General features: G+C 34.1%; 1 protein-coding gene and 2 long non-coding RNA genes across 3 annotated transcripts; all 3 read right to left on the minus strand.

Annotated features, from left to right (window-relative positions):
• Positions 1-499: 499 nt before the first annotated feature.
• LOC137385806 (uncharacterized) lies at positions 500-2,461 on the minus strand. The gene is made up of 3 exons (XR_010977804.1): positions 2,356-2,461; positions 1,572-1,707; positions 500-859 (listed from the first exon to the last, which is right to left on the minus strand). It is a non-coding gene; the product is annotated as an uncharacterized lncRNA (long non-coding RNA).
• Positions 2,462-2,879: 418 nt separating this feature from the next.
• Positions 2,880-3,375, minus strand: LOC137385473 (uncharacterized). The gene is made up of 3 exons (XR_010977778.1): positions 3,337-3,375; positions 3,116-3,235; positions 2,880-3,001 (listed from the first exon to the last, which is right to left on the minus strand). It is a non-coding gene; the product is annotated as an uncharacterized lncRNA (long non-coding RNA).
• Positions 3,376-6,739: 3,364 nt separating this feature from the next.
• Positions 6,740-22,207, minus strand: LOC137390251 (receptor-type tyrosine-protein phosphatase alpha-like). Its single transcript, XM_068076585.1, has 12 exons — positions 22,204-22,207; positions 20,357-20,486; positions 19,438-19,526; positions 15,976-16,112; positions 15,659-15,749; positions 14,569-14,642; positions 14,315-14,351; positions 13,743-13,840; positions 13,061-13,186; positions 12,624-12,772; positions 11,964-12,099; positions 6,740-6,904 (listed from the first exon to the last, which is right to left on the minus strand). The coding sequence occupies exons 1-12, from the start codon at positions 22,205-22,207 to the stop codon at positions 6,740-6,742; spliced, it is 1,236 nt and encodes a 411-aa protein (XP_067932686.1).
• Between the last annotated feature and the right edge of the window lie 1,169 nt (positions 22,208-23,376).

Consider the following 23,376-nt stretch of genomic DNA (forward strand, 5'->3'; position numbering starts at 1 on the left):
GCAGCAGCTCTGTGTTTAGGCCCGATGATGTGATTTTATTCCGCTAGCCTTGCTGGTTACAAACATACTACATTTGTTGCTCTTCCTTTTTATGTTTTCATGATTTAAAATATACATATGGCCTTCCTAGACTTGGATTCGAATCTTGGATTCAAAACAAATCTGTCATACTTAGGAAGCAATAATGGTATTTAAAATAGTTTAGAAATTTAAAAACTTCAATTGTTTTTGGTGCTTCAGGCTGCAGTTGAATAATGTGTTTTATACTTGAATACAGTTTCTTGGCACTACCTTGGTTATTTCTGAGCTCATAATTTTGTAGAATTGCAAAACATTAATCATTGCATTCATAAATAGTCGTGATTTGCATGTATGTAACAAATTACTCACTCAGTCTTTTTAAGGTATACTTTTATTAGTAGTAAGTAACAGAAGGGTTAATATAAAAGTGAACCAGACAGAAAATGAAAAAGAGGGTATGAAATACAGCAAAGGTTTAATATGTATTGGCTCACTAGAAACATCAAACTATTATTATACACAATCGAAGCCTGTATTATGATCACCCGCTCTGTAGTAGATCTGGTAATGAAATCAATAAATGGTTATTGTATACTATGTATTATAAAGCAGACAAACCTTGGGGTAATAAAGAACAATAAAGGTCAGACATCAGGGACAACAGTGAATGTTAATATCATACAAAACCTGTTGGCTATAGATGATAAGGTAGACAACAGGTATGGTAGTTTATGGCACGAAACTGCCAATGAGCTCTCACTTATTACTTGAAGTTGGCATAGTCTGAGAAAGACTCTGTAAAGTACTTGAGGAAGTCATACAGGAAAGTATACTCTTCCTGAAAAAAATAATCATCTGGTTTGAAAATGAAACTAAAATTACTAGCACACGTTTAGGGCTGGTTTTAATGCTGCCTTGTTCTTAGCAGTATCGATTAGCTGTACTTTCCATAACTTCAATAATACATAATTATTGCTTTGTGTGAACACAAAATATCATGAATAATATACATGTATTATACAATTTACAATGTACTATAAATAGTAAAAATGTGAATGTCAACCATACGTTTAAGTGCGTTCATAATTTCATAGAAATTGGAGAAAAACATTATTTGCAAGGTGTTGTCCATGTCACGCCTTGTATTGATAGTATTCAATAAAAAGTACAGTTCTTGTTTGGAGTCTCTATTGTTACTGCTATTCCAAATGTTGAAATTTAAAGATATAAAACTGCTGAGTCATCATGGGATTAGCTACACTTTAAGAGTTTAATTATTTAAAATGTAACAAATAAATTTCACATAAGCATTTCATCAGCAGTGACCAATTATCTCTACTCAAAGCTTTAGTACTTCAAACATGTGGTGGTATTTACAATTTAACTCCATGTTTTCAAATTTATTTTTAATTCAAGGTATAAAATACAAGTGATGACAAATGTCAACTAATCAATATAATTTATGTATTGAGTAAGTTATTTAGCTGAAATGAAAGCATTACCAAACGCAGCAGCTAACTTATGAAAAAAATAACTGAATATGAGCTTACAATAGTAGAGATGAATTGTCTTCTCCTGCACCTAGCCATGAGCACTGTATTGTAGAGGTCTACTTCCTGTTCAGTTTTGAGCTTATCCAGGGCGTTGCATGCAGTTACAAAAAGGCCACACCTTGTTGTTCCAAGCCTGAATCAATTGGTTGTTTAGGCATATATGCAAGTAGAAGTACAGTAGCAGTGAGCTGTAGCTGTTTTATGGATTATCTACTATACCAAATAATATGAGCTAACACAAACAGTAATCAATAAGGTATGAAACTGTTGGCTTGATAATTCCAGGATACTACATTTAAAAGGTAGAAATATTTAATGCTCAAAATCATTGTCTGCCATGAAGCTTAGAATTTAGAAGACAAAAATAACAGAACTGCTTTTTCGACAACATTGGCAACATGAAAAAAAAACACACAAAATCCTCATACAGTAATTTGTATCTGTTTAAAACAAGTTCAATATCTGCCTTAACTAGGAAACCTTTGTTAGCTAAAAAACAATGATTTAAAAGACTTCTTTCTTGGTAAGTTCCTTCAGCACCATTCAGTTCACTGTTTCTTTTTTATTTTTGCTCAAAGTTTGCTACAGCCATACCAGCAACTCATAAAAAAACAGTTTTCATTGTCATTAGAGCAACCAATATGCTTTCTCTTATGGTAAGATTGTTCAACTGCAACTTGGCCAGTGCAAAAAATATTCCATAAAACTCTAACATTTTATTAAATATATAGCTATAAACCATAAAATGGTAGAAAGTACATATAAATGTAAGTATACATACATGTCCATCACACAAAACTTTCCATCTCTATTTTGCCTTCGCAGCCTTTCCACTGCCTCAAAGTGGTGAAATAGAGCAGCATGGTTAGGAAACTCATTGATGTCTCCATGCTTGTTCCATTCTCTCGTCAGCAATAAGGACACTGTTTTTGTCTGAATATAGCATGAAGCTGATGATATAGTTCGAACCATACGAGACATCAACTTAAGGTAGGTGCAAAGTACAACAGAAAACAAACGTTCAGTGATCTATAAGCAAATAGCAAAAATAAAGAGTTTAAAGAATACCCATTGACTATATTGTTTTACAATCTTTAAATAAAGTATTCAAAACAATATAGTCAATGGGTATCTGACTGCATGGCAGCTCCTGAATATTTAGTTGGTAGTTTATAACTACAAATGATACTAGCTCATATAGCAACATCTTATTTCATTCTATCAACCCAAACATAACAAATGAATCCACCACATGATGGACAAACACACTACTTTCAGCTTATTAACACTACCTGATTAATGGATGTACAAGTGATGGCCAACGAAATGAAACTCAAATATTCATTTGTCTCTGTGGCCAGTCGAGATATCTTGTAGTTAGCGAAAATCATGGGCTCATCACCAACACCAGGATAAAAGTCTGTGTCCTAGCATAAAATTGAACTTATTAGACAAAAGTTATCTCTGCTCTTCAACTTATTTTATAAGAATGAACAGCATATATCAATGTGAAATATGGATAGGTAAACTTTATGAACTACCTGATGCTCAAGTTGAACCACTATCTTGATTTCCTGTTCTTCCACCATTCTCCAGAAATCAGCAACTGTGTTTGCTAGCGGCAACTGAGTGCAAACAATTTGTCTTGCAAGCTGGTAGCCCTGAATGCAGAAGTAAGTTTAAATTTTGGTTATGCTACTTTTAAAAATGCTAGCATAACCGAACAAACATTTTATACTATAAATACAATGATGATACTCACATCAAGAAGTACAGCATTTATGTACTCTCCCTGGTTTATGTAAACGCAGTGACTTTTATCTACAGCACAAAAAGGCAGCTAGTAAGCTTGTACGAACCAGTGATATGAGAATTTGACTGGATTAACATTGGTTTATCACACAATACTTTTTATTTTGCTATGTTAAGGGGTAACTTTGGGCTGATAATAATCTAGCAAAAGTTCTGGCCCATCAAAGAGTTTATGCCTTCAACAAAAAGTTAAAGCATAGCGCCACCACTAACCATGAAGTGTCTGTATGTTTGTGTTGAGAATATTTTATATCATAATACACTGGATTAAAAGCTTTAAACTAACACTTTCTGTTTAAAAAAGTAGTTTTAAAGTGACATATGTCTCCACCAATGAAAACAAAACTTCACAATTATTTCACTAATTCAGGTGAGTCTTGTATAAAACTATTTATTATATTGAGCATATAGAATGCAAGATGTCAATAATCTTTATCCACCTGTCAAATATTAATTCACGAACTGCAAGAAGCATAAAAATATTAGTAAAAAACAATTGCTAAAGCACATGAAGCGAGTTGCATGCCAGCATAACGCTGTCCACACAATGCTCCAAGCACAACACACAAGTTCAACAATACACCAGGTGCAAGTAAAATACAAGCAAAATCATTTATTTTGTCAGTAAATGCAACTTCAATTTGTACATTCCGGCAAACACGGCGGATTGTCAAATGTTTGAACCCAGTGAACACTAGCTAGCCTAGCTTTTTCAAAGTAAAAGCTGGCTGTAAACTGGAATGACGCTCTCTTAGTTAATGAAGCTTTTGTTTTGCAACATGTTTCATGATGGCTATGTTGTAGCTAGGATTAAAGTAACCACGATAAAGTAGTAAATAGCTCCTCTCCATTACCATAACTAGTAACTCAAAAAGCTAGATATAATTTATATAAAATCCAATTTACCTAGTTGGTTTTATATTTAGCTTTTGATCCAAACTCGACGTAAATAAAGTCAGTGTATTGTGAACTCAACTCATTTTTGTATTAGAGACGCAGGAAAATAATGACAAAGACAATGCTACCTCATGATTTAACATTGCGAAAGCGCAAATATGAATCTGTCGAGACATTCATACCATGCCATGATACTTACAAATTAAACCAGTTCAGTCACTTCAAATGTTTACACCTTTATTCTGTGGGCATTTATAAAATTAATTTTTAACATTTCGATGCACTCATTGTGCAACCGACCTGGTAGAACTTCCATAGAACGGTTTTTGTCTCTATTCTCAGACTCCGAGCCAGACAGGCTTCTCTCACCCATATCTGTTAACCTCATATCTATCCTCTATAATAATTGACTTCAACTTACAATAAACAAACTGCAACAGCAAACAATCGTCAGACTAGAGAGTCAAGAAAACTACAAAAAAAAACATACACAAAATCTTGCCAGTGTTGAAAGAAATTGTCTCGTGAATAGTGATATTTATGCATTATTAAAGAGATTAAAAGATTGTACTTTTAATTTTTAGTTAAATCCAAAACCAGAGACCTGCATGTAAATTAATAATTTCTAAGACCAAAAATGGACAAAATCCAAAAACAAATGTTCAGTAAATAAAGGATAACCACATTGAGAGTCTAAGCAATGAACAGACAATAGGCTTTATGTGAATCAATAAATTGGCGAGGCTATCCAAAAAAATCTTTGGAGCTTTTATATTCATATCCTCCCATAAAAAGAGCAGGTATATGAAGAGTTGTAAACTTTCTTTTTTGCTGAATGTGTGAGAGAGTTGCGATTTTAGCAAGGGTTTTAGCAAACCCTAGCTGACCTGGCTTTGATTTTGCTGTCAATATTTAAAAACAAAAAAAATGAAACATTTTGCAGATGTCAAAACCAATAGCATATTGGGCAAAATAAAATTAATGAAAATATTGACACTATTTTGAGAAGATCTTGCATTATTTCAACATTGCAACGAAAGATTATCTCTAAAATAAATAGTATGCTTGCATTGCTAGTTAATGAGAGAGCCGAGTTTTATAAGCAAACATACGGATAACATGATTGTGACAGACCAAATACATTTTTTGCATTTTAACCCATAAATAAGCAAAGACCATATTTTGCACTAGTTTCAGTTTTAATGTCGTAGCACAAGAGCTCATTGCTCAGTTGACACATGATCTACATACATATGTTATCAAACTTAATGGTGTGCTAGCAATATAAAAAAAACACATAATAGTCTATATTTTAGTATAAAACTTTATTTTATGTTACTGTGTCTTAGACAATATGCTCTTCTTTAATCATTGTATCAAAATCTTTTATTCAGTTATGTTGAACACTGGGCTGTATATATGAAGATATTGAGGAGATTTCACAAGTCAGATTTTTGATTAGCTTTGCTAGTTTGGGAGTATTCTAAATACACAGACATTTGATGCTTATGTAAAACTATATAATAAGTAGATAAACAAATTAAATTGGTTTTTTACTGGTTACTGGTTAATTTCTAAACAAAACAAGCAACAATTTTTCTGTCTTTCCCTTCTTTACATTTATCCTAATCTTACTGTCTGTAAGACACCAAAGTGTGATAAAGCCTTCTTTATGCAATACTATGTCTTTTAGAGAGCGTTATTATAAAAACTACTATTTTTTTGACTACTGCTTTTTCAAACTTTCTTAACTTAAAAAAATGATAAAGAACTTTTCTCATTTTTTTTAGTTTTGCATCCAGCAATATTGTACTGTTGGTAAGACACCACAATGTAATGGTAATGAAACCTTCTTCAAGCAAAGCTGCTTCTTTCAAAGAGCTCATAGATAAACTTTAAAGATTTAGCACAGGTAGACCAGTAAAACTCAGTCTATGACGTCACAAAAAAACAACCTTTATTCTTAAAGAGGTTATCACATGAGTTGCTAGACATATATGGTAGTATGTCATATGATGGCTTGAAGTTTTAGCAGATATTCGGAATAGGTTAAAAATAGAAAAATATGTTCTTATAAACTAAAAAACTCAAAGATCTTTGTAAAAACTACCAGGATGGTCTGTAATAATAAGAAAATTTGAACAGTTGGTTTTAAATTAGTAATCTCTGTACAATTTTTTTTGTATCAGTGCCTAATCAATGTGATTTAAAAAGAGTTTTCTAGGAAAAGATTTGCATTAAAATCTGGTATGTGAACTTGATTTTTGTAAAAACTAAACAAACCTAAATATATTGAACTACCTATCAATTTGTGAGCATTTCATGCGCAGGTTTGACAAACAAAAAGATACAAAGTAGACTATGATTATCGGTTATCATAATAGGCAGTGAAAAAATATCACACACCTGTTTACTTTGTCAGCATTGTTTATGCTCAGATAGTTAAATGTGAAAGTTTATACACATAAAATAACCTTAAACTCAGCAGTGATGGTGTCATTAGCTCCTTCGTTTTGTTCGTAATAGAAATTGACTTTAGCCGCTGTACCCAGTGGAGCGCATGGGAACATCTCAGTTTTAAGAATCTCATCAACCACGCAGTGAAGGAAGTAGTATTGCTCCTGTAAATACAATTGAATAAGCGTAAATGTAAACTTGGCCAGAAAACTAGACAAAGCACCAAATATTTAAAGGTCTCTCAAAACAAGTCTATTTTTAATCATCCATGATTGTGAACAACTGAACATCTTCAGTAGAATGTTACAGCTGTGGATTAGTAGTCTAAAAAGCATGACTTGTGAACAGCAAGTTGGGTTTCAATTCCTAAGAAGGTCACCAGTGATGACAAGTATGGTGCACAACACTCAGCTGCTTTATGCAACTTGGCTGGCTAAAACTGTTGCTGTCCCCTTGCCACTGGGTGGAAATGTAAGTACTGAGATCGTAGGGATAATGTTTATGCAAACAATCCTTTTAAAAATTAACAAACTTTACTTGCAGTGAACAAAGCAAAAATACTTGATCTCTAAGAGACACACATCTCTGCTTACGCACTAATGACTACACAATGTTTGCTACTCAAAACTGAAACTCTGAAATACTCCCACTACAATTTTAGTAAGTATAGTTATTTGAAAACCTATATAAGATTGAGATCATAAATATTGAAACAGATCTACAATGTGAATGATTAAAATTTGATATGTAAAAAATTGTTTTTTGTATAATTAAGTTGTTAAATCTGCTATATAAACGGCAATTGTTGTCTGTGTATCTGTCTGTCCGCTTTATAGAGTACCGTACTTTTCCGACTATTAGCCGCTACTTTTATATAAGGGCGTGTCTATTCTGCGGTTTTTTTCACCGCTAGGGCGCATTAACGGGAATTTCCGGTTAGTACACGCCTCTATTATAATACGTAACCTGCTATTCATCGTAGGGATGGACGATAAATACTGATATGCTAATAGTATGAGTTGTCTTCTCGATATATTGAGTCACCGATAACTCCCAAATATGAGCAGTATAAATAAATTACCGCATATGGCGGTCTTTTTTTTTCGATTCGATAGTTAGTTAGTTAGTAATCTTTTATTTTGCTGATAACAAAATAACAAAAAGCCTCTATTTGCAGGCATATTATCCAATAAAACGGAAACTGTAGAAGAATCCTGAATGCAGGATAGTAGTGAACAATTCATATTTAGTTTGAGATTATTTGTGTAAAAGTTAAAAGAAAATTTACATGAGAGGATGACTTCTAATAAGTAATGCAAGATAGCTTATACAAAGATAAATTGATTGATATCTCCACTACTTAATAACGTTGAATTTGCCGCTGTTCGTGATAGTGGGTCATGTTCATTTCCTTCAGCAGCCGAGTTACTAATTTTTTTCCAGCTACGAGTAGGCCTACTGTAACTTACTATTACAGAACTTTCACGAGTACTCCGAGGGTTGCGATACGCTATTGTGAAAAGAAAGAGAGCAGCGGCTATCGACTTACTGTCACCCTGCATCAGCCATGACCAGCTATACGTCGCCTGCTCAAAAGTAGGCACACGCCGAAAACTGTTTCTTCATACGCCCGACAGAAAAACCAAAAATGTTGTCTATCCGCATGTGTTGCGTTGAACTAAGGGAGAGAGAAAAGGAGAGAGAGAGAAAGGGAGAGAGAGAGAGCGAGGAGGAGAGGGGGGAGAGAGAGAGAAGGAGAGAAGGGGGGGAGAGAGAGGGAGAGCGAGGAGGAGAGGGGAGGGGGAGAGAGAGAGGGAGAGAGAGGGAGAGGGGGAAGAGGGAGGGAGAGGGAGAGAGGGGAAAGAGGGAGCGAGGAGGAGAAGGGGGAGAGAGAGAGGGATAGAAAGGGAGAGAAAGAGGGAGAAGAGAGAGGGGAGAAAGAGAGAGAGAGGGGAGAAAGGGAGAGAGAGAGGGAAAAAAGGGGAGAGAGAGGGAGAGCGAGGAGGAGAGGGGGGGGAGAGAGAGAGAGGGAGAGAAAGAGGGAGAGAGAGAAAGGGGGAAGAGGGAAGGAGAGAGGGGAGAGAGAGAGGGGGAGAGAAGGGGAGAGAGAGGGCGAGGGGGAAGAGGGAGGGAGAGGGGAGAGAGGGGAGAGACGGAGAGAGGGAGAGAGAGGAAAGAGGGAGAGAAGGGGTGAAGGAGAGAGAGAGGGAGAGAAAGAGGGAGGGAGAGAGAGGGGGAAGAGGGAGGGAGAGAGAGGGGAAAGACAGAGAGAGGGAGAGAGGGGAAAGAGGGAGAGAGAGAGGGAGAGCGAGGAGGAGAGGGGGAGAGAGAAAGGGAAAGAAAGAGGGAGAGAGAGAGGGGAGAGAGGGAGAGGAGAGAGAGGGGAGAGATGGAGAGAGGGGAAAGAGGGAGAGAAGGAGAGAGAGAGGGAGAGCGAGGAGGAGAGAAGGAGAGAGAGGGAGAGAAAGAGGGAGAAGAGGGAGGGAGAGAGAGAAAGGGGAGAGAGGGAGAGAGAGAAAAGAGGAGAGATGGAGAGAGGGAGATGTAACTGCATATATGGAGTTGTTTTCCGGTATGAAAGCCAACTCTCAATAAACCTTATGCTGCACGTGAATCTGCTCCTGTAGACGGGTAATGCAGCTAGTGGTTCTATAAAGTATTCCTCAAACCTTTAAAAGAGCATCTTTTAAAGCTTGTAAACACATAAAGAGGAAGCCTGTTAAATAGACATGGATAAACGCTACAGTAAAGATATGCGTTCTCGCAGCCATGAATATTTGCTATTTATGGACAAGCAGACCAAAACTGACTAACATGACAACATGGAGTAAGTTTTATTTCTCTAAAACAGAGAACAATATTATTAACAAGACATCAAAGCATTTCTTCCAAAATGGAGAGACAATGTACAAAAGAACAGAACAGAAAAGCGACTATATACATACATGTAATAATAAATGTTGATTATGTGTTTCAATTTAGAAGGCTGTCTGAAAACAGTACAGAGCTGGACAAAGGTGGACTGACAAATTTACATTTTTCATAAGAGAGCATAAACCATAGCTGGCACATACAACTTTTATTGTATTAACTACACAAATCAGACACGCTGATTTTGATTTTGTACTGAAAATAAAGATTGGTCTACTAACTTTCAGAGTAATGAAACCTTTTTTACAGCGTTTTATTATCGGTCTCGAAAACAACACAATCGGCACAACATGCTCTGCCCATAAATACGTGACGTAACCTAGCTTTGTAGGAATGGAAGTTTGTGATGTTTAGTCCAATTTAGAAAGAAAGATATGGGTATCTTAAAACCCATTATTATCTAAATTCAGCCTTCAAAATAATCTCAGTATTTTCTAAAAATAGATAGGCCATTTAACATTGCATATTTAAAAATGAGCTCACAAAAGCATGATTACAACGCTAACTTGTGCAAAAACCACACTTTTTTGAGCTCATTCTTTTTGGCGTTCAGCCTGTTAAATATCATGCAACAAGCTACGAGCGATTTTAAACAATTTATTTACTTTCCATAAAATACTGAGAATATTTTAAAGGCTGAATTTAGATAATAATGGGTTTTAAGAAACCCATCTCTATTGTTCTAAATTGGACTAAACATCCTTAACTTCCGTTCCTAAAAAGCTAGGCTACGTCGAATATTTATGGGCGGAGCTTGTTATGCCGGTTGTGTTGTTTTTGAGACAAATATTGAAATGCTTTAAAAATGTTTTCATGACTTTGAAGGTTAGTGGACAATATTTATTTTGAGTATAAAATTGAAATCACCGTGTCTAGTTTACCTAGAAAATACCACAAAAGTTGTATGTGACAGTTATGGTTTAAGTTTCCTCTAAGGGTTATTAAAAGTAATCAGAAGCATTAAACTCTGAGGCATTCAGTGTAAGGCTTTTAGCTTTATCAATTGGGCTCAAAGGTTTGCTGATGCTAGCTTTGCTATATCTGATAGCAATTGCAGAGTGTTTGATTTATCCTTAGGGTTAGCCATGTAGTTATACTGACTCCCCATACAATTGAAAAAAGGAAGTTCTGTCTAATCAAATTTTGGATTTCTTTAACAAATTTTGTTGTCTCTTTGATAACTCAATAATGATTGGTTAGCAATTGGTAAAATAATGTTGGCTTTGCTCCAACACTATAGAAAAAGAAGAAAGTGAAAAAAGTAGTACTGTCCGAGTAAAGGCAATAGAATACGTGTGGTTACCATATTCGTGATAAGGTTTGTTCAAAGCCATACAACATCTTTTTGCTTATGTCATTGGAACAGACATATGTTTATACAGACTTTGTTATCATTAAAGGTTTATGAGTTGCCGCCAGTCACTTTGTAAAATATTACTTAAAATATGCGTCACTGAAAAACCAAAAATAAATTAAAATCTGTGAACTGCTACTAATAATTGAAACGAGGATCAGAAAATCCGTTGAAAAAGGTTTTGATATTTGTTTTCATATTAAACTTTCAATGAAAGGGTAAAGACAGATTAAACAGGCCATGATAAAAGTCATTAATATTCAAACTGTATAAACAGTTATTTGTAGCAAAGAAAAATTATTTGGGTAGTACTTAGAAAATACTCTTTTTAAACAAAAGCACTTTTTGAATTCCTCTAAATGCACCAACAGTGTGTGTTCATAAATAATTACTATTAAAGTTATACATAAACACAGCTGTATTTCCATGACCTAAATCTATTTTGGCGGCATTTTCATCTTCAGTTTGATGAACAGTTTACTTCTGTACAAATCTCTCATTAAACTGTAAATAAATTATAACATGACAGCCATAAATTTTGACAGAAAAAATAACAGTAAAGATAGTAAAGTGTTGTGCAATTGCTAGTTACCACAACTTAAACAAGGTCTGCTGTAGAAGAAAAAACCTATTTCATAAGGGGAGCACCAGGGTATCAAATTTTTAATAATGTTTGACCTTTGACACAGCTACGTTAGGACTGAAATGTTTAAGCATTCTTATTTGACATAATCATAGAATAAAACCAACATGCATCAACATCCGTAAATAAGGAGCTATTCAATACTGAACTAGTATCTTCCCAAAAAGACAGGGATTGTGAAGAGCACACTAACAAACTCTACCCAAATATATCTACGTGTACAACAGTCTGCAAAAGGTCAGTAGCATAATGATGAAGTGCACTCAACTATTGAATTGAAGATCTATACACTGACCTTGACTTGCACCATGCATGGCCGTCTCAGTCTCATAGCTGCCACACATCCCAGTACATCTACTTCTTGTGTCTTCTTTGCCTCCTTCAATAAATTCCAGCAGGATATAAAAGTACCAGTTCGTCCAACTCCAGCGCTAAAACAAGAATAACATGTTAGGTTTCTCTAACCAAAAAACTGTTTAGAACATTGCATGTCTACTTAAAGTTTTTGCATGTTCAGCCATAAAAAATTAAATTGATTTATTCAAAATGTGCCGATCTAAAATAGACAGAAAATGGCCACAAAAACAAAATATTGCTTAAAAAATGTAGTAAATTTGCATACAACTTTTGATATTTGAAAGGAAAAAATTGCACCAAATGATTACAAGTTTTTAAAATGCTTCTCTAAAACATATTCAAGCAATGCAAAACTATCCCTGATTTAAAGTTCTTTAATTGCACTAAAATATTTTACGATCAAGTTCAATGTATTTAAAACTAGATAATCTAACGTAACAATTCGAAAAAAGTCTCTTAAAAAGTTTTCGTTGTCAAAACGTACTAAAATAATTGTCTGCTTGAGAGCATTATCAGCACAAGTTTGTAACACAACAGACAATTAAAGTCTCCCAAAACAGTTAACTGGTGGTTGACAAACCCTTAAAAGCAATATTACCTGCAGTGAACAAGCATGGGTCCTGTGAGATGCTGTGTACCTTCTTTGACCTTCTTGTAGAAAGCCACATATGGACTCATCTCTGCCGGCACACCATGATCTGGCCAGGAGGTGAAATGAAACTGTTTGGTTTTAAACGTTTCACCTCCCTATAAAAAATAAGAAATTGTTCAAAACCCCGATAAGTTGCACTGAAGCTCGGAACTCCATTGATCTATAAGGTCACTCACTGATAATTAGGTAATAAATTTTTTAGTCTATAGGAACTATACAACATTTCCTTAAAATATTGACAGTAATATATGTTTAAGTCTGGACAGCTAGTTTTTATGTTGCAATAATTCTAGCTAAATATTGGTATCTCACAATTACTGTGGTAACAGATTTATGCTGCAATAATTTTAACTATACAATGTTTATTAGTATCTCACAATTACCTTTGTAACAGAGAGAGACCTGACTACAAAATCAGCCCAAATATCACAGGTAGTGAGTGTCACCTTGATGTTTCTAAACTTCATCACTCCACCTATATCCTCTGGCCAGTACTGTTCACATTTGTGCTGAAAACAATACCAAGACACAGGAATATACTGAATGTTTCTTGGCATTTTGCAACCAAATGCAGAAATGGTAGCTAGTCACTCTGGCACACAATACAAAATGTAGCCTAATAGCATATTACTTTGGAAGTATTACGTATATGTGACAGAAGAGTAATATGATTTTGCTCAAAACAGTTTAAAAGAGTTATCCCCCTGATTCAAGTTGACCATAGTTTAGAAATCACAACTAGAAGCAGGAAGTCTATGTTTGTTTGACATGACAACAAACATAAATGTAAAATTCTTGCAACGTGGAATATGAAACAGTTTCTCAAGCTATTAACAATAAATTTAAACGAATGGTAAAATCGTCTGAGCCAAACATTTACTGCTTGAACAATGTTAAAAGATGATGTGTGTCGAAATGCAACCAATTAGTCCAACTACCAACTTTATAAGCTGCACATATCTGATATACATGTATTTTCTACAAGTTAACAGTTTTAGCCATGAAACTAAAAATTATGATGCTACAATTTATCACTTGAGTGAGAGGGTGCTATACCCTATTTACCCTGCCCATCTCAATAATGTTTGTAACCATCACTATAGCCTTTGGTCTTTGCTGGAAGATCATCAACCAAAAGTCATTAATTGTTGTTTTCAGAGGCCCTGAAAAAGGAAGGTAAATTTTTAAGCCACTGTTATAGCATGGTGTGTGCAAACTAATAAATTTTACACTTGATGTATCTAACGTGTTGTTCATATGTTGAATTATTACAAGCACTAGTCTACAAACCATCTTCTGTTAGGTCATTCATGAGGTATTCACCTTAATGCATTTAGTTATGATTTTTAGTATTTGTATTACTCTGTGTAGTTTCTTCAAAACTATGTTGTGTAGTTGAGTAAAGTAACTTAAAAATTGTTTTGCTGATATAGCTTTTATGTGTACTATTAAAAGTGTATTTTGTAGTCACTTGCACAGTTTTGTGAACTTTTTGAATAATAGTTGTCATACGGACAAGAAAATGTAAGACACTGTATGTAAACACCAAACCTTAACATGTGTTTCAGATAACAACAGGTGCAGCTGCATCCTACTTCTAAATAACTGAGTTTACAATCATTTGCATAGCTACCAACCTTGCGCAGCTATGAACAGCTCTCCCTCATCGTAACCCTGCAAAACAAAATATTTATTTTAGCCATTGACTACTCCATAACATGAACTGGTCAGTTAGGCATCCATCATCTCTTGTTTTGCAGTGTCAAGGGTCAAGCTGCATGTTTCTAAATAAGATAGAAGTGAATTGTTATTTGCATGTAAAGACTATAGGCACTGTAATAAAACCCTATCTACAACCAGTGTCAGAGACATTGATTAAACAATGACTTACTTCAAGGAAGGAAGCATTGATAAAGTCTGTTCCATCACTTTCTGGCTTATCTAAGATTACCCTGTGTCCATCCTCTAAAATTGATCAAAAATAATATAAATTAAACATCTTAAATTTTAAGCAAAACCACAAAAAAGTGTGGAAAGAATATCTGCTCTGCGGTAAATAAGCACCCAAAAAGAAACTAACAAAGATTATCACGAGCTTTTGAAAAAAGAATATTCATTGGAACTCTTTTTTCCAATTTCTATCACAGAGTTACTGAAAGAAACTTTCAGTAATGTAACATTAGCTATTAGTGATCTCATTAATTTTTTGAGTTAATTTATTAAACCAGTTTTAAATTTTTAAGCTAGTTTTAAAACAAATGAAAACAGTCAAATTTTGCCAAATAAAAATAAGTTGTTTTGATGCTTTCATAGCATACATTGACCAATTTTTTGGAATCACAAAACGTCAAAAGAATGTATGACACTATGTAATACCTTCCACAGTTTAAACAACTTATTAAAAATATTTCATGCAATCGTATATAGCAATCAATTGCATGCATCCCATGTAAGTACCGTTTGTTAAATGCTGAAAGTATTCAAAGTTATATTTACATGTAATTGCCACTACTAGCTAATCCACTTTTATGTTACATCTACTGTCTCCTGGTGATAACTATTTAAAACCTTTGGTGAATTGTTTGATACTGAACTGATGTATTTTGCCCATGGTATATTATAGTGTTGGTTGTTCAAAGTATAAGATTTGTATAAAGTTTCCTTTCATTACTGTCACTCAAAATTTTGCTTAGAAATTTTGAACTTGGAGTGAAAATCTAAAGCTTTGACTTACTGGCTAGTTGCATTATTATCCACTGGTTATTAAAACTGTAATTACTTTAAAAACTTAAAATTTTGTGTGTTAAACTTACTTCACCTGTGGCAACAAATATCTGCATACAAATGTGTCTGCTATAAAACACTTGAAATAGTTGAGAACTGGTATGAAACAGGCCAGTCATTTTTGGCTTCAAAACAATTTTGTGTCTATTGATACATACAAATCCGAAAGCAAGCGCAACAAAACAAAAGGCACTAACCTGGATAGAGATTTATGTATTTACACTTTCCACGGTTTTCTGGCAACTGCGCTACATCCATTGTTGGTTTTGGCATCTTCTGGAGAACGTCCTAAATTTAATAAAATAAAACTTGTGCATGTTATCGTTAATTGTTGTTCTTAGTTAGTACTTAACAAAAGTCAGGTTTATTAACATTACCACTACTCACGCATGTCACACTGCTGCTACTCAAGTGTTTTGATGTTGTTAATATTCACAACTAGGCTAGTGAGTGGGTTTAAAAATTATATCATTTAATTGCCGCAATAACAAACACTCAACCATATTGATCTTACATTGTATTCAGAGAAAATAGCTTCTTTATCTGAGATGTATTCTGCGAGGTGAGACAGCAGTATTGCTTGTTTTGTAGGATGAAGATTAGGGTTCGTTAGGACTGGTCTAGGATTTGACTTCAAGTTTGCAGGCTTCTCTAAAATGAATACAGACAAATAATGAGAGAATACAGTTAAACAGAATTATAAATAGTTATTCATAAGATGCAAATGCTTAAAGTTTCAACTAAGTTTCTTAAGGCAATACCGACTATTTGAAATATTTTTTTGTGGCGTATGTTAAATGGAAATACTTTTGATCAATTTTTGTTAACCCTGTGAGGCCCATACACAGAAGCTTTGCTCTAAAAATTTTCAAACTTTTTGGATAGTTTCCAGATATATTTATGAGTGTTTTTCTAATTTTTTTATTTTCTACAACGACCCTGACCTGAGATATTAAATGTTGCACTCACGCAACATTGGGCTTTAATGCTACCTATATACATTACGCATTAGACAATAGTGTTATGAAGTATTTGAGCCAGTAAAATAACTTTATTTGAATAAATAAATGGCAAATGTACTTATATACATATACATGTATACAGATACATACATATACATATATATAGTACATATATCGAATATATATACATTCAGTATATATAAATTGTATATATACATAAATATACACATACATATATATATATATGTATATATTGTATATATGCATACATATATGCACACACATATATATATACATATATAAATATATATATATATATATATATATATATATATATATATATATATATATATATATATATATATATAATAGATAAGTTGTCAGGCCTACTGCTAACAGCACTCTACGCTCTAAAAAGTGCGGAGTGTTATAACTAACTAGAGTGTGGAATAGGTTAATGTTACTTATCTTTGTTCCAGATTGATGTTTTATTCTGGGGTCACGACAGGTCTGTTTCGTGCTGGTGCACTCTTCAGGTGACTTGTGTTCAACACAAGTCACCTGAAGAGTGCACCAGCACGAAACAGACCTGTCGTGACCCCAGAATAAAACATCAATCTGGAACAAAGATAAGTAACATTAACCTATTCCACACTCTAGTTAGTTATATATATATATATATATATATATATATATATATATATAATATAACACAAGCATATAAGTTTACATCACTGTTTGGTACAAATGGACTAAATCCTGGAGCAATATCAACCGTTCCAAAGTAACTATAGCTCTCCATTCGCTTGCAGTGATAGGTATGAAAATAATTTTGTTCATCAAGAGAGCAGAGACTATTTCACATTTTGTAGTAGTTATTTTCTTGAACAGCTTGCCGTGATTTCGCTTTGGAGCATTTATTGGGCAATGAGCAAAATTGTCATAGTGAACATTGCACGGACCTCTTCCAATTTTTTAGCTGGTGTAAGGCATAGACTAGCATCACCTGCTGCAGCTGGTCGTCCTTGTTTGGCAGCACCATTGACATGGATAAGACTGCCGGCAACTTCAGCTTGGAATTCTCTTCTATTTAGTACTTTATTTATGGTAGCTTGAGAAGGCGACTATCACTTCTGTAGATATTCCAAGTGTTGATTTCGGCTACCATTACAAATGTCGTTACAGGTAAAGATATCATCACCGGCTCTTCATGGCAAAACGATACTTTGCTAAAAATAAATCTTACAAATCACTGCCTCCCATATTTTTATGTGGTTGTATAACAGCAGGCATGTTATAGAAATGATGCTCTTTTGATGACTTGTCCCACCGTTTGGCTTGAGCAAAGGGCTGTACACCAGTCAATGAGGAGAAAACGGTGATAACTTTGTTGTCACACTATTTGACAGCAACCACATTGTTGACCTCCTTTACATAGCTGTCATAAGATCCTTTACTATCTCGTTTGAGGACTTTGCATTATTGAGCATGCATTCTTGAACCCTGTTGGTTCGAACAGTAACTGTATAGAACATCCCAGTTTTATTTAGCTCAGAGATGAAGGGAATAGCAATAAACAAGTTGCCTCCGACAATTTTGTACCTCCAGTTCTTTTGTAGAGTAGATGTTAGCTTGAGCACAACATCAGCTTCTTAGCCCAACTCCCTCTGCTTACCATCACTACCTTGGTATACTTCAGTCATGCAAAATGCCACTGACTCCTGCTCTATGCTAGATCTTGAAGCGCCATGGATGTGGCTTACTCTTTATGTATTGTCGGGTTCTATTTATAGACATTCATTCCATATGGCACCTATCCTTCGTCACATTTTCCGGAGCACGTCTAGCAAATTCGTTCCATCAACTCTGCTTCTCATTCGAAGGCAATTGCTGTTGCTGTTTGAAGTGGAAGGCTTTGAATGCATTTTGTATCTACAAACTGAAACAGAATATTTTAAAATACTATTCATCTAACACCTAAAATCGCCCAAAAGAAAGCCTACACACCTAACTATCATGCTATATCAAGTGAAATAATTGCAAAATTTTGTATCATTCGGAAATACCAATTTGCTTTGGTAGTAAATGACTAATAGCAGTAGTACTAGTAGCAGTGAAGGTAACCTGGTAATATTACTTCAATGGTAGACAGTGTACCTCTACTACCATCTTTACAACACTAAGTATTATGCACATCAACAAGAATGAAGAGCATTAGCCCTAACAATGGTCTATTGGAACATCCGATACTAACCCCTTGGCTTGCAGCTTAGCTATGTAGAGCCCAATGTTGCACTCCTGCACAAGAAATTTTGAGCTCATACAGATAGAAGAAAAAAATTTATTTCTTCGAAACATTTAATGTGTGTAAAAATATGGTCAACATAGTACCAAAAAACAGAAAATGAGTTATTCCAACTTACCTCAAAGAGCTATAAATCTTTGCCTAAAAAGTTGCTTTCCTCATGTGTGGTCAACTCTCAATTCCACGGAATGTTCTAGAGTTATGTGATGACATCACGAGCATGACATCCAATCAATTTTGGGTTTAGGGTTGCATAAAGATATGTAAGAAGCCACTTGAGAATAATATTTGGCTATAAAGCATTTGTAGTTGCTCTATCTAGTTTTGAAAATTATGTTGCACCAGTGCAACAAGGGGCCTCAGAGGGTTAAAGATTATAGCACTTCGGCCATAGTAACGTTACTAGGATAAATGGAGCTGACTGCTGGTGCAACAAGTAATGTAACAAAATGTTTTTAATTCATTTTTTGCTCAGATGTACACAGTACTATGCATTATTCTGAATAGCAATATGAAACAGTTATCAATTGTCTAGTGGTATTTTCATTTTTGTCTGAGAAACAAGCAAAAAAAATAATTGACCAAATAAAAGACAGAGAAAGAGAGAATGGTTAGTTTATTTTCTATATTACAATGACATCAAAATTTGCAATTAACCCACAGTTTGGTAACCGAAGCAAATAATGCGCAGTCAGTAAATAACTCTTACCAGGTACAGGAGGCCCCGCACTTGGAGTGAGAGAATCCATTTCATCTAAGGGCAACTCACCTGTTTCCGAATTTTCCTTTGAAGGTGACCTAATCAAGTAAATACAGACAAAGTAGCAAACTATATAAACTTTTACTTTCCAGTCGCTGTGAAATCAATAGCTCTGCTACACTAATTGTCATAAAAATTTCATCAGAACACTTTATCAACATTTCCTACAAACAGTGAAATGTCTATAAGCTGATGTATGCGGTTCTGAGAGGATTATTGAGTATGAGGGTACATACAATTATTTTAGTGTAGAACTGGACATGTATTAAACACAAGCTGCATTGAAAGGTATACATATTTTGCATTATTGATGTAATCATAAGTAGAGGGTTGTAATAAACTAATAAGTAAAGGAAATATTGTTTATCGAATAGTTTTAATTTCTAATCGCAAGAAGTTACAGTTGAAAGGTTGTAAATCAGCTTGCAGCTTACACGCATGTACATTCATGATGTACATGTAGATACAGAGGCATATACATTACCTTCAAATTGTTAGTTTTAGCTGAGAGAAATCAGTTCAAAATCAGGATGAAGATTTTAAGTAGAAGGTTATGTAACTTCGTATTAAAACCAAAACGCTATGTTACAACATTTATTAAAAAATCTTTTGAAAAAAATAGCATTCTAACTACTAAGATATTTTGTTGTTTTAACAATTTTCAGCTATGCTATAGAAAAGCTAAATGAAATAAATCTTCAAAAAATCTCAGTATAAAATGGAAAAATTGAAATTGTTAGCAACAGAACTTTTAAGATTTGTTTCTTGGAAATTACTTTTTTAATTTCCTCTAGCAAGCAAGGCTATATTAAACTACTAAAGAGCCTAGCTGTAATATCTCAACTACCTAATGCAACAAACATTTCACCTTCTTTTATGGAGAAAAATTAAAACGGCACCAGTGATGATGATCACCCCCACAGATAGTCCAACACCAATACCAATGTTACGCTTTGAAAGAGATAGATCCTCTTCGGTAACCTCAATATTAGGATAGCCTACAAAACCAAAATTAAATATATAGAGGTACTTGATAAATAAACTAATACAAGTTGCACACCGACTAAAGTATCCAACGACAAATCCGACAACTTTTAGCGAAACACAGCAAGTAATACTAATTAATTAGCCAATTTTTGGAACCCTCAGTGCAGTCTACCTATTCGAATGGTAAAACGCTTCTCTATGTAAATGATCATTTCCAAATTGCCTACTGAGAGTAAAATATGAATGAAGAGAACAGATGTTTTATTTAAGGAAAACCTAACGACACTTTTTAATTACATTGAATACTGATCTGGGATGTAAGCTAAACAGTGAGTGTATACAAAAGAGCAGGTAGTTTCCCTACCATATTTTCATGAGAAACAGCATTGCATCTTAAGTGTGCAGGTACATCGTTATAACAATGCTGCAAAATTTAATGGTCCTGAAAACTGCTGGTTTACGAATTGAATATTTGTGAACCATGCCATGAGCTCACTGCCCAAAAGTAAAACTTCTTTCAGTTTTAGCTCTACAATATTATAGTTTATGCAGTTGCTTACAACAACGGTTTATACCACATCAAACGAATTGTTATATAGCACATTTTGGTAACACTTTTTATCAACTAAAATAACAAAGTCGAAAATCTAATTTCAAAGTCTGCATAATTAAACAAATTAAACGATGTTTACTCAGTGAACATGCAGTCTTTAAGCTGCACCTCCTCTCTACTAAATGGTGCTTACAAGAACGCGACAGTTTTTGACCGCATTCTAATTGTTCATCTTTAGTTAGATAAGGGACAGTCAGACCGTGATTTTAATATATTTAAAATTGTCACCAGGCTGTGTGTCTGCCTTTACCATTAATATCGCATTTGTTGAGCAGTTTACCAGGAGAAACCAATATTTCTTTTATTGCAGCAACTAGGCTAGAAATTTTTGGTAAAGAAATAAAACCTTTTGCAATGCTGACTAGTTTATACTGTAATCAGGTTTAAAAGTACAACATTGATTATCATATACTCAAAAGTTCAGTAAGCGGTTATAAACTCTCTAATTTTCCAAGTATCAGAAGCTTTTCATATCATCATCTTCTCACACAAATAACATGCTTTTGCAAATAAAACTTGACAGGTGAACCATTAAAACTTTAATTGTTATTTGCTCAATGCACATCAGTAGTTATGTAGATTGAAAAGCTGTACACTACATGTTTGCAAACAGCACAGTTAATTTTCCAATGTAAAATTGTTCACATAATTCCTCAATTTTGAAGCTATATGGCTAAATAGCAGCATGTCTAATAATTAATATTTTAATGCAGCTATCTAAAATGGTATATAGCCATTTTCTTATTGTCGGTGTGGAGGAGGTCAGCAATATATTTTAGTTATGCTCTACAGTCTAAGACATCGATAAAAAGTAAAAGATGTAATAAATAACTACGGCTTTACTCCTGGGTTCAACATAGATATGCTTCTTTTTATCAGAAAATACTGTTAGATGTTAGTGCAACTTTAAGCGCTGTTAAATTTTCTTTTGATTTGCACAGCCATTATTTCCTCCTACTGAACTTATTGGAAATCTCTGAGAGTCTAAATCTATTATCAGAGTCTGCTGTAAACAGTGGCTACAAAACGTCTAAAGGTACAACACACTAGCGGTGTTAAATTATTTTATAATATAATACAGTTCTCTTAAAAGTGAGTTAGTGTCACACCCTTACTCATTCTGTTATCACAGATATTGCGAACAGTTTAGCACGCTGGTTAGTTAATCTATGAAATAGTTTTGTAAAGTGCATGGTAACCACACAAGTATAAATAATTGAGTCTGAGAAAATGGTGAGAGAAAGCAACCAAATGTACTTAATGAAAAGTTAGCAATTGTGAGGTTTCTTTGGACTACTCATGATATATAATGGCAAGTCACAAGATTTATCTAATACTAAGCCAAAGATTTACAAAACTAAAATAAATATTAATAATTCTGATAATAATACTTATTCACATTCATTTTCTGATTAAGTTAGGTAAAAAGCTATTTAATGGCTTATTTTGATCTGCACAAATATTCTCTATTAAAGAATCTCCAGGGTAGCAAATAGAAAGCTGGGGTGTAAAATATTATGAGGCAGCCGCATGAAGTGGATAGATGACAAAGTAATTAGTTATTGATTGTTATAAGTCAAACTGGCTAGTCACAACATGCATCAATTACGTTACACTTGCTTCTTGCAAAAACTCCCCAAAAAAAACTCTGTAGCATATGTATACTTAATGTCAAAACACCTCAAGTTTGCAGAACATGGAAACAAGTATTAAAGCTGAGCAATTAACGATATATTTTTTTTTATCTATTATTAATTTTATTTGTCTGATTCTCATTCAGACTTCAAAAGAAAAAAAAATCTTATTAGTACACTGATCCGTCAAACACAAGCTTTGGATGTGCTTTAGATGTGCTTTGGCAAGCAACTAAAGATTACGAAAAACAAGTTGTTATTTTAAAAAACTAATGCATTGCTCAATTTTAAAAACAAAACAACCATAAAAGCAGTAAATATAAAATTTAGCGGAAGCTCATTAAAGAAAATAAATTGGTTTACTTATTAGCATGTTAGGAAATGATGTAATTAACCTAAACATGTTTTTAAAACCATCATAACACATATGTACTAAGCCATTTGCAAAATCTATAGCTACCAACTATTATATTCTCATGATAGGTTAGATAATTGACAGCTATCAACTGAAACTGCTTCATCACTAAAGTTGAATTTTTCTGCTCAAAGGATGACCAATGTTTTTAATAGCTCGAAAACAGTTGTTTACACGTAATTCTTGTATTTAGCCATTTACTTACTATAAAATTGCACTGGCTCCAGGAGCAGAGTGAG

This window comes from Watersipora subatra, chromosome 1 (genome assembly GCF_963576615.1).
Source record: "Watersipora subatra chromosome 1, tzWatSuba1.1, whole genome shotgun sequence".
Taxonomy (NCBI): domain Eukaryota; kingdom Metazoa; phylum Bryozoa; class Gymnolaemata; order Cheilostomatida; family Watersiporidae; genus Watersipora; species Watersipora subatra.

Bases quoted from the DNA above. Each gene is read 5' to 3' on its own strand.
- LOC137390251 (XM_068076585.1), bottom strand. The intron at 16,113-19,437 runs GTAAGAGTTATT...TATTCATTTTAG, and splicing joins TGCGGGGCCTCCTGTACCTG to AGAAGCCTGCAAACTTGAAG. The intron at 6,905-11,963 runs GTCAGTGTATAG...TTGTATTTACAG, and splicing joins CATGCATGGTGCAAGTCAAG to GAGCAATACTACTTCCTTCA.